The sequence below is a fragment of the Aedes albopictus genome, chromosome 1 (assembly GCF_035046485.1).
Source record: "Aedes albopictus strain Foshan chromosome 1, AalbF5, whole genome shotgun sequence".
NCBI lineage: Eukaryota > Metazoa > Arthropoda > Insecta > Diptera > Culicidae > Aedes > Aedes albopictus.
The window spans coordinates 17,794,024-17,806,329 of record NC_085136.1 but is presented as its reverse complement, the minus strand read 5'-3'; the positions used below and the strand labels follow the sequence as shown (position 1 = coordinate 17,806,329).

Below are 12,306 nucleotides of genomic sequence, written 5' to 3'. Positions count from 1 at the left end.
GTACCCAACGGGAGGTCCGAGGTGTTCGACCTGCAGAAGAGCCACAGCTGACAATTCGCAGTACAGGTAACGCAGCTGAACCTGCACCACTGTTACGCAGCCCAGCGACTGCTTTGTCAGGTAGTTTATGAGTGGGAGACGGATATCGCCATTATAGCGGACCCATACCGAGTACCCGCCGGTAACGGCAATTGGGTCGCGGATGGGTCCGGGAAAATGGTGGCGATATGGACGATGGGTTAATACCTCGTTCAGGAGATGGTGTCTACTACTTACGAGGGCTTCGTGGTCGCCAAAGTAAACGGCGTCTTCTTCTATAGCTGTTATGCGCCTCCGCGGTGGCCGATCGAGCAGTTCACGCAGATGCTGGACTGTATGACAACCATCACGGAGAAAAATAATTAGTAAACACAACCATTTTTTAGTTCAATTCAACCGGAATTTGAGATTGAATATGGCACCAATAAAACAATAGTTTGATTTTACTGCCCGCATTAGTTGAAACAAACTAAGATTTCAGTTAACTAATTTGAAGGACTTCCAGTTAAATTCAACTAACCTTAGTTTGGTTTTACTATTTTGTTGGTTGATTAATTTTGACAGCTCTCGATCCAAACTGAAGTACTTGTTGTTTTAACAAACAGGTTCAGTTTGAATTTGCCAAAGCTTAGTTTGAATGAAACCAAAACCGCCGGTTATATTAAACGACACATTTGTTGAACTGCATGACTCATCCTTCTCTTTCTTTTGAAGAGAAAAAAAAAACAAAAATAAAATCGTATGTCTATTTATTTAAATATAATTATTCATAAACTTGAGACAAAACAAACCTGAATCAAGTCTTAAATACAAATGACACTTTCAGCCATATCCAGCAGATTATGTTGCATTCCTCCAATCCGGAATATCGAAAGCGCTCGCGTGGTGTCTTCCGCTTACCCCATGGAGTTGTCGAAACGGAGCATCGCTGCCAGAATAGACTGGATAACCGGCCACAGTAAACGAATCTCCTAACATCTCACCGGTGGCCCCTTGCTTCGTCCACAGATAACAGACGTTTATGCTTATATTGGCAATGTGTGTAAAAATGCTCAACAGCCGTTTTGTATGTAACGAGCAGCTGAAACTCATGTGGCAATCATTTAGAGATGGCGCAGTGATCGATAGTCAGTGTTCGTTTTCAAGATTGCATGCACTACGCAATTTTACATTCAAGATTGTATTCGATCTTGAATGAAAGTGGAACTTTGAACTATTCTTGCATTAAAGTTAGATGTAATGTCGCAATCAGTTGAGTAGATGGAGGTAGTGAGCCAACGTATATCGTTTTGAACATTTACACAGGATTCTGCGAAAAATGTGTACTAGCATAAACATCTGTTATCTGTGCTTCGTCCAAATTTCTGCCAGGATCTGTTTTTTTTTTTTTTTCATCGTTTGCGGGAAGGCTCGTGGGTAGGTTGGCAACATCTTTCCTGCTCCTTGGTGGCATCTCTCTTATCACACCCTTCATTGTAAAATTTGCTAACAGAAGTGAAAAAACGAGTAAAACTTCGACATTAATTCTTATTCTCCAAAAGGAATGGTTGAAAACTTACTTGCCAGCTCTTGCTAGTTAATATTGGCTTGGTTCACCTTTAGATATATCAGCTGAGAAAGTAAGCAAATGTCTTGAATTTTTGTTAAAGATGAAAACAGTAGTCACTTGAGCACAAAATTGTTACAACTTCTGAGCTATTTTTTTGTCTTCTCGAGTGAATCAGAGTAAAAATGGCGCGGACGCCGAAACAAACCAATAATTTAGTTTGTTCTGGACAGGCTTCAAACTAAAATGTTTGTTGTTTTTTCTCCAAACAAAATATTAGTTAAATTAACTGCCCGATTTGTTGTACTAACTCAATATTTTTCTTTATTCATCTGAATAAAAAAAAACGGTATTTTAGTAAATGCAAGCCGAACTTTTAGTAGAATTTACCAATTTTCCGGTTTGAAACAACTAATTTGGCAGTTGTTTTTTGTTACTAAATGATGGTAGAAACAACTATTTTACCGGTTTGTTTCAAACAATAAACGTGGTTCAAAAACAACAAAACTACAATTCAAAACAACTATTTGTCTAGTTTGTAAATCAACAAACATGTTAGTTGATTCAAACTGCATAGTTTTTTCTCCGTGATGCACAGGGTGAAGGCCGGTGGGAATAGCGGGTGACTTTAGTGCCTGTGATGTGGAATGGGGAAGACCCGGAGTCAGAAGTCAGATCCTGCCAAAGGCACTGGCCATGCTAGATGCCCATCTGGATAATGTAGATGCCAAAAGTACCTTCATTTGGAATGGAGTGGAGTCGATTATCTCAAGTGGAAGACGTAGCATACCTCAACGAAGAGGTATTAGGGAGGCGTTCCGGTATGAGCGAAACTTTCCAGGTCTAAGCGGTGACCCGAGTTAGTGGCTCTTCCCGCGTCATGTTGCGAGTCCTTGGCCTCCTTTCGTAGGACCGTAGGGGTTGGGACTTGCGATAAGAAGAGGGCCAACGAGGAGGAACTTACTGGGATTGCAAAAACGTAGGCAAGTACCGAGACGTCCCGGGAAGATATTTTGTGTGCGAACAGCGATGGTTTTTTTCTTCTTCTAAACCATGGGGGGAATCTGCTCAACAGACACCTGAACAGGAAGGTTCGGGTAGTGTGGGGTTAAGGCCGCCTTCTACAATAAGTAATAAGTAATAAGTAAAAGCCACGACTACTCTCTCCTCGACCCACTAAATACATTCCTATGGTCGCCAAACCCTTCGTCTCTCCAGAACCACCAAGTAGGCATTGTTTCAGAGACACAGAGATCGTTGGAAAGATCGAAGGAAAGATGCAATGGTAGAGGAGTGTCAAGCGTTGATGAAGAATTAAGCCTGGGAAGGAAAATACTTTACTGCAATTGTATAAGGTACAGACGAACCGCGACGGACCGACCGAGAGGTACTACAAGGCCGGTATAGTCATCAAAAACTATTCTCAAGCCCAGGACGTTGACTGTGAAGAGACGTACTCGTCCGTTGCTATCTGATGTCAATAGCCGCTAATCTGAACCTGAAGATTCCCCAGATAGATGCAGTAACTGTGTTTTTGAAAGGTGAACTTGGGGATCTGCAGCTAATACCCCGAACAGACATGTGATACGAGTGTGATACACGTACAACGGTACTCACTGTCAAGAAATTTCAAACAAGGCTGACTTGAACAGAGAGAATTATCAGTGTGGCACTCATTTCAAGCGCAATTATACAGTGATTCCTGTAGACTGGGACAACGATGCTTCCAACAAAACATCCATGGAAACCTCCTTAAGAAGACGGTTGAACCGATTTTGTGGAGCTGTCGACGGCAGTCCACAGTGGCGTTGTCAAAGACAGAAGCCGAATACATGGTCGTATCGGCAGTCAGTGGCACAAGATGCGATGTAGTGATGAGGATTACGACTGGAGTGTTCGAGAAGATATGACGATGGTTGTGACATCGAGAGAGCTCTGTTTGGCAGAGGTTCACGTTGGTGCATAGATTTCCCTTTTGTTCGGAAGGCGTAAGGCGTATCGTACGTTATGATCACTGTGAAGAGTGGTGTGACACAGCTCAGCTCGTGGGACGTCGATTAGTAGGCGTAAAATGACAGCTGGGCTATGAAGTTGGAAGGAAAGAAACAGCTTTTTCAGTCCGTTTCTGGATTTAGCGATGGATATGAACATATCTTGTAAATGTAGAGAAAATGGGTGAAGTTACAAGTAAGAAACGATCCAAGAATTGAACTGAGCAACATCTACATACAAATCAGAAGCGGTAGCCATCATTCCACCAAGCCCGCCATATTGGATTTCACAAGTTTTTTGTATAACAAATACCAATTCTATATTAGTTTTTATTACCAATAACTCTTTTCTCACATGTTTTTCTTTCTAACCTCAACATGTTCGGTGCATGTGTTTCTTTTTTAACTTCTACCATCGTCGTCTAACTTCTACCTACCATCATCATTTTTGTTTATCATCTTTTTGCTCTATCCCAGTTTTCGATGCCAACTTTAACGCAGTGCCACTAAGAGAGGCTACTTAGATTCCTAATTATTCGAATATTTTTTTTTGTTGAGATATGTAACCAAACACAAACGTAAATAGAGAGGATGAACGTGTGGAAACATGTACCAGGTACCGAATGTTTTTTTTTCTTTATCAGAGATTCTGCCGTTTTCTGCAGATAGAAATTTTGACTTTTGCCTCTCATGTGATGGAACGGATTTCGATGAGTGAAGTGTGTGAGATTTTATGTTGAAAACTTAATACATCTAATTGCACATTTCTTTTGTTTTCTTTTGTACGGCGAAACGAATACAACTATGTAAAATGCAAAACATGTTTGTTTGTTAAGTACTTCCATTACAACGAAAGTTCGATACATTTTCTTCTACTGTAATGCACGTGGGCGATTCTTTCTTTCTCTAAAAACTAAGTTCAAGTAAATGCGTTTAGTTTCACTAAACTTAAAAATTAGACTAAAATCGTAGTTTAAATAGTGTTGGGGTGAACGACACGCGGGAAGCCACAGCCTACTGCGACGCATTTTCGCATAATGCGGAAAACGGGTGGATGGAATAATCGGATATAAATACTGTTATAGTAGTGGTACGTAATCTAAAAGTAGACGGAAAATACTGGATCTAACCTCACAAAACGAAGCACACAAGCTGGACGGAATAGGAATCTTCTTACGTATCTCTTATAAAATTGACCAAAAAACGCTCTGCTACAAGAGAAGTAAAACGATTTTCTCCAGCTGAAGCTTCCCGCGGCGTCGTCTTAGAAGTTTAAAAAACTGTGATGTGTATACAGCTAGAAGGACGCGTGCTCGGCGATAAAAGTGAGAAGTATAAAACCAAGAAAAGAAAAAGTTGTACATTATTTCAGTTGTCAAATCCAACTTGTCTGGAGCCTCGCACACTCAGTTAAATAGTTCGATTCAGTCACTAACCACAGTTTCGATTCGTTTCTCTGGATGTCACTGTCAGTTTTCGTGAGTGAGTTTACGTACTGCTGCTGTCAAACGATCAAAAATGTCACGATATTTGTGACATGACGGTCATCACTCGTTCTAATCTACTGTCATCCTTTCGTAAAACCATGTTTCTTTTCCAAAGAAAGTAATCTCATCTCAGCGTAAAAAGTGTGTGTTTGTGTTTTCTGTAAGTCGTAAGTCCAGCAAGCGATGACAAAATCCCGTGTTCGCCTCCGTGCTGCAAATGAGAATTTTCGAAGCGTGCTTGCATTTCAGAGATGCGGAACGTAATTCAAGCGGCGTTCTCGCGTTCGGATCCCCGTTCCCAATCCCCTGTTTACCAATCGTCGTCGGTGTCGTCGTCATCGTCATCGTCCCCGGTCTCTTGACCCTAGGCATCCTCGACGGTGCCGCCGATGGGCCGGAGGACGATCCTCGGATCGGGGTCCAGCATCCGGTCGGATTCCTCGGCACTGCTAAGGCACGAGTCCTTATTGTCCGGCATCAGGTTCCGTCGCTCTTCGTCCTCCTGACGGGTTGGGATCTCCGAAACGGGCGCGTACTGCGTGTGCGACACCAACGGGTCGGTGCTGGGGTTCAACGCCAGGATCTGCCCGCCGCTATTACCCTGCAGCTGCCGGGCCAGACCCTGCTTCTTGGACAGGGTGCACGGGCAGACGCAATGCCGGCGCCAGTCGGCCACCTTGATGTAGAGACCTAGGCGGACAAGACGATCAGGAGTTATTGAGTATAGGGAAAGAACCTCGTGGGTCAACACTTACCAAGCAGAACGAAGCCAAGAATGGTGATGAATACTCCAGCTACTATAAGGCCGATATCAAGCTCTTCTTCGGGAATGCTTTCTCCGTCGGGGTGAGCCTCCGGGTGTTGTGCGGTGTCAGAGTAGTCTGCCGAACCGCTGGCGATCATGGCGACGCCTGTAAGGAAAGAAGATTCTTGAAAGTCTCTTGTTTAGAGTCATTCAGATTCCCAGCTGGAGTCTACAAGCTTCTGAGAGAGATTCCAACGAATCTCCGGGAGAGATTCCAACGAATCTCTGAGAGAGATTCCAACGAATCTCCGGGAGAGATTCCAACGAATCTCCAGGAAAGATTCCAACGAATCTCCGGGAGAGATTCCAACGAATCTCCGGGAGAGATTCAAACGAATCTCCGGGAGAGATTCCAACGAATCTCCGGGAGAGATTCAAACGAATCTCCGGGAGAGATTCCAACGAATCTCCGGGAGAGATTCCAACGAATCTCCGGGAGAGATTCCAACGAATCTCCGGGAGAGATTCCAACGAATCTCCGGGAGAGATTCCAACGAATCTCCGGGAGAGATTCCAACGAATCTCCGGGAGAGATTCCAACGAATCTCCGGGAGAGATTCCAACGAATCTCCGGGAGAATTTCCAACGAATCTCCGGGAGAGATTCCAACGAATCTCCGGGAGAGATTCCAACGAATCTCCGGGAGAGATTCCAACGAATCTCCGGGAGAGATTCCAACGAATCTCCGGGAGAGATTCCAACGAATCTCCGGGAGAGATTCCAACGAATCTCCGGGAGAGATTCCAACGAATCTCCGGGAGAGATTCCAACGAATCTCCGGGAGAGATTCCAACGAATCTCCGGGAGAGATTCCAACGAATCTCCGGGAGAGATTCCAACGAATCTCCGGGAGAGATTCCAACGAATCTCCGGGAGAGATTCCAACGAATCTCCGGGAGAGATTCCAACGAATCTCCGGGAGAGACTCCAACGAATCTCCGGGAGAGATTCCAACGAATCTCCGGGAGAGATTCCAACGAATCTCCGGGAGAGATTCCAACGAATCTCCGGGAGAGATTCCAACGAATCTCCGGGAGAGATTCCAACGAATCTCCGGGAGAGATTCCAACGAATCTCCGGGAGAGATTCCAACGAATCCTTGGGAGAGATTCCCACGAATCTCCGGGAGAGATTCCAACGAATCTCCGGGAGAGACTCCAACGAATCTCCGGGAGAGATTCCAACGAATCTCCGGGAGAGATTTCAACGAATCTCCGGGAGAGATTTCAACGAATCTCCGGGAGAGATTTCAACGAATCTCCGGGAGAGATTCCAACGAATCTCCGGGAGAGATTCCAACGAATCTCCGGGAGAGTTTCCAACGAATCTCCGGGAGAGATTCCAACGAATCTCCGGGAGAGATTCCAACGAATCTCCGGGAGAGATTCCAACGAATCTCCGGGAGAGATTCCAACGAATTTCCGGGAGAGATTCCAACTAATCTCCGGGAGAGATTCCAACGAATCTCCGGGAGAGATTCCAACGAATCTCCAGGAGAGATTCCAACGAATCTCCGGGAGAGATTCCAACGAATCTCCTGGAGAGATTCCAACGAATCCTTGGGAGAGATTCCCACGAATCTCCGGGAGAGATTCCCACGAATCTCCGGGAGAGATTCCCACGAATCTCCGGGAGAGATTCCCACGAATCTCCGGGAGAGATTCCAACGAATCTCCGGGAGAGATTCCAACGAATCTCCGGGAGAGATTCCAACGAATCTCCGGGAGAGATTCCAACGAATCTTCGGGAGAGATTCCAACGAATCTCCGGGAGAGATTCCAACGAATCTCTGGGAGAGATTCCAACGAATCTCCGGAAGAGATTCCAACGAATCTCCGGGAGAGATTCCAACGAATCTCCGGGAGATATTCCAACGAATCTCCGGGAGAGATTCCAACGAATCTCCGGGAGAGATTCCAACGAATCTCCGGGAGAGATTCCAACGAATCTCCGGGAGAGATTCCAACGAATCTCCGGGAGAGATTCCAACGAATCTCCGGGAGAGATTCCAACGAATCTCCGGGAGAGATTTCAACGAATCTCCGGAAGAGATTCCAATGCATCTTCGGGAGAGATTCCAACGAATCTCCGGGAGAGATTCCAACGAATCTCCGGGAGAGATTCCAACGAATCTCCGGGAGAGATTCCAACGAATCTCCGGGAGAGATTCCGACGACTCTCCGGGAGAGATTCCAACGAATCTCCGGGAGAGATTCCAACGAATCTCCGGGAGAGATTCCAACGAATCTCCGGGAGAGATTCCAACGAATCTCCGGGAGAGATTCCAACGAATCTCCGGGAGATTCCATCGAATCTCCGGGAGAGATTTCAACGAATCTCTGGACGGGATTCCAACGAATCTCTGGGAGAGATTCCAACGAATCTCTGGGAGAGATTTCAACGAATCTCTGGGAGAGATTCCAACGAATCTCTGGGAGAGATTCCAACGAATTTCCGGGAGAGTTTCCAACGAATCTTTGGGAGAGATTCCAACGAATCTCCTGTACAGATTCCAACGAATCTCTGTACGAGATTTCAACGAATCTCTGGACGAGATTCCAACGGATCTCTGGACGAGATTCCAACGAATCTCTGGAAGAGATTCCATCGAATCCCTGGAAGAGATTACAGCGAATCTCTGGAAGAGATTCCCGCGAATCTCTGGAAGAGATTCCCGCGAATCTCTGGTAGAGATTCCAACAAATCTCCGGGAGAGATTCCAACGAATCTCCGGGAGAGTTTCCAACGAATCTCTGGGAGAGATTCCAACGAATCTCTGGGAGATTCTAACGAATCTCAGGACGAGATCCTATGAATCTCTGGACGAGATTCTTATGAATCTCTGGACGAGATTCCTACGAATCTCTCTCTGGACGAGATTCCTACGCATCTCTTGGAGAGATAGCAACGAATCTCTAGACGAGATTCCAACGAACCTCTGGATAAGATTCTAACGAATCTCTGAACGACATTCCTGCGAATATCTGGAGAAGATCCCAGTGAATCTCTGGATGAGATTCCAACGAATCTCTGGGACAGATTCTAATGAATCTCTTGACAGTATTCGAACGAATCTCCGGGAGAGATTCCAACGGATTTCTGAGAGATTCCAACGAATCTCTGGGAGAGATTCCAACGAATCTCTGGACAAGACTTGAACGAATCTTTGGACAAGATTTGAACGAATCTCTAGGCGAGATTCCAACGAATCTCTGGATGACATTTTAAGGAATCTCCGAAAGAAGAAACCAACTCCTTGGTAGTACTCATTTACGCTTCATTATTCCTTGACAATTAGCTACACGCACGAAAATCCTTGAAATCCCCCCTACCACTTCTGTTTTATACCCAGTCCGACGTCCATGACCTTCTACATCTACTTCCTGGTGGCGTCCCGACTTGACACGGAAAGCACCAAAACAAAAGCACACATCTCCGTCCCTTTCCACCCACTACGACTCTCGGCCTTTTGTATTATCCTTTCTTCATCCATGGTGTGTGTAGCCTTGAACACGATTCCTCCCCCGCCCCCATCCTCAGTCGACCCACTTCCTGGAAAGCTAAAAAAAACAGAATGTATCTTGCTCTGGAAGGATACCTACCAGCGGCCAACGATATGAGCCCGAAGATCAGCACCGACATCTGGGCGGCCGGTTTCCGAAGCATCTTCATGGACGAGGCGGCCGTCGTCTGCGCTAGCAATCCTCCGGCGGCTCCCGTTCCCGGGCGGGTTTCGTACGACACCGTCGTCGGCTGGTACACGGGACCACTTCCGGGCATTTTATTTTCGATTCTTTGTTCTGTCTGATCGCGAATGAAAAGAAGTCAGCGTAAGAAAATTTCCAAAAGCTCTCGTTTCCGCTCACCTTTCGCGTAACGTCGCTGCCTAGAATGGCAAATCAACTTCCGCCTTTCACGCGCGATGCACTCGAAGAAAACTCTTCAACGTCGATGTATGTTGCTACTGCTGGTGCTGCTGCTACTGCCTACTGCGATTATTTATGATTCATTCGATCGAAAACGTCAACGCAGGTGGAAAGAAAGTTGTTCTACTGGACTGGACTGGTGCTATTTCGGTCCCTCCGCACTGCTGCACCGTGACTGTGGAAACGCAAAATTCGATTGAATCCAAGTAGCCCGTCCAAATGATTCACCCCAGCGGCGTCAATGCTTTCTGAAGTTAATCAAGTTAGCATTGACACTGCACTGAGCGAAAATTAAACGATTTTGTTGTCAAAAATCGCATTAACAGTCACACTATACTTCACAGGTGGAAAGAAAGTTCTACGAAATCGATCTCCCTCACACCACTGAGTTCCGACTCGCTCAAGCGCCCACCAAAAACAACTATCTCTATCACTGCTGCTATCACTGACTGTGTGCAATGCAATGGTTGAAGAACCAACCGAAGAGTTGCGAACGGCTTCAAATTCCTCACCAACAAGAGCAGTCGGAACTTTCCTCCCCCGGGTGTCCGTTACCTCTTCTGCTTGCAACTTCAAACCCAACTCAACCCGTTTCCTTATTTGGAGCTCCCTTTTGCGTTGTTCTTCTTGTCTTGTTGTCACGATTCCACGCAAACCAGGTTCTTCGCCAGGTGCAAGTTCCCGAGAAAAAATCACCACCAATTTTCGATCCACCCGCGTGTCAAAATGCGTAATTTCCGCACGTTAATCCGATTTACCTAAATAAATACACCGAAATACACTCGCACACAGCTCGCTTCTGATGCAACTTGTTTTCCACCGCGGTCGCTGCTTTTTGATTCACGACACGACGGCCACAACACACCTTCTTTGATTGATGTATCGTTTACGTAGTAGGTAGCTCCAGCAACTAGCAAAGCAACCATCGACGAACGAAGGCCAGCACTACTCCCAACCAACCCAACACACGGTGCACTGCGATACCTCTGATTCTCACCACAACACTCACACATTCACCACCGCAGTCAGTGATGAGCAACGATACTGTTATTCCAGCTTTGTTCAAAGTGAACGAAGTAGGCGCAGCAAAGCAAAGCCGTTGCAATCGAAGTGTGGGTGGTTACATACGTTCATACGGTTGCTTGAGTGTGTGTGTTTATTTTCCGTCTCCTACGTGCATTCGAGTGAACAAGGGTGAATGGAGTGATTGTGATTGCTGGAATCTTCATGTGAAATTGCAGGAGAGTAGGCATACATTAATGATTTTACCTCACCAACGGATAGTCAGAGCTGTCAAGTGAAATGAGCAGGGTTGAGGTTGAAAATTGAGTCTGGTACCGAACGGCGATAGTTCCAGAACCGAACACGTGGAGGAGAAGGTAGCTTTACACGTAGGGAAAAGATGAACAGCAACCAGGAGAGCAATGATAAAACCAAGTTAGAGCCGGAGAAGGAATTAGGAATTTATCATGAGGACAAGTAGAATCGAGAGTTGTTTTTTTGAAAATTTTAATCTAAGAACCGGTGCTTTTCGAAGCAATGGTGATCGATCAATCGCGAGCTGTCGAAATTCGAAAGGGGTTTTCCACAGTGACCAAGTCCCACTCGTAACTGCTGTGACTGCGAGGGAAAACTCAATTCGCAGGACAATCTTTGTTCAACAGAACACACTGGCCGAAGAATCTGTAATAAGACGCTTTCAATTCTGTCGCCAAGAACGCCTCCTGTTGCCTTACGGGACGCTTGACGACCGTTGAACGGACAACAGTAGTCAATTCCAACGAATCTTTGGGAGAGTTTCCAACGACTCTCTGGGAGAGTTTCCAAAAACTCTCTGGGAGAGTTTCCAACGACTCTCTGGGAGACTTTCCAACGACTCTCTGGGAGACTTTCCAACGACTCTCTGGGAGACTTTCCAACGACTCTCTGGGAGAGTTTCCAACGACTCTCTGGGAGAGTTTCCAACGACTCTCTGGGAGACTTTCCAACGACTCTCTGGGAGACTTTCCAACGACTCTCTGGGAGAGTTTCCAACGACTCTCTGGGAGACTTTCCAACGACTCTCTGGGAGAGTTTCCAACGACTCTCTGGGAGAGTTTCCAACGACTCTCTGGGAGAGTTTCCAACGACTCTCTGGGAGAGTTTCCAACGACTCTCTGGGAGAGTTTCCAACGACTCTCAGAGACAACAGTAGATAGCTTCGACAAGAGTTTTGCTTGCGAAGATGGTTTGAGAGAGTCTGCATTTTTCGGATCCACTGCTCTCGTGCAATACTTTTTTGGCTGGGTTTCCTCACTTGAAGGAGTCGATTCTACCATCGCTCCATCGCTGACTGTACACCCACTGTTTTGCCGTAGTATTGCTCTCCGCTGAGCACTGAAATCCGAATTAAGCTTCTGCACGGCTCTTTTGAATTCCTTTTCAATATTCGCAATCTCTTGATCATAATACTGTTCCATACGCTTCACTCTTTCTGCGTGTTCCTTCCGCCATAACTTATTCTTCTCTTCAA

General features: G+C 45.9%; 1 protein-coding gene across 8 annotated transcripts; it reads right to left on the bottom strand.

The window, feature by feature from the left end:
* Positions 1 to 3,892: 3,892 nt before the first annotated feature.
* Positions 3,893 to 10,803, bottom strand: LOC115253718 (uncharacterized). 8 transcript variants are annotated; one of them, XM_062844116.1, is made up of 5 exons: positions 10,660 to 10,803; positions 9,735 to 9,969; positions 9,471 to 9,672; positions 5,819 to 5,974; positions 3,893 to 5,753 (listed from the first exon to the last, which is right to left on the bottom strand). In XM_062844116.1, exons 3-5 carry the CDS (start codon positions 9,646 to 9,648, stop codon positions 5,428 to 5,430), a joined length of 660 nt encoding a protein of 219 aa, XP_062700100.1. In that variant the 5' UTR covers positions 9,649 to 9,672; positions 9,735 to 9,969; positions 10,660 to 10,803; the 3' UTR covers positions 3,893 to 5,427. The 8 variants fall into 8 exon arrangements, with proteins under 8 accessions (XP_062700100.1, XP_062700102.1, XP_029710814.1 ...); XM_062844118.1 differs by having other exon boundaries at positions 9,471 to 9,668; positions 10,553 to 10,789; XM_029854954.2 differs by having other exon boundaries at positions 10,350 to 10,787.
* Positions 10,804 to 12,306: the final 1,503 nt, after the last annotated feature.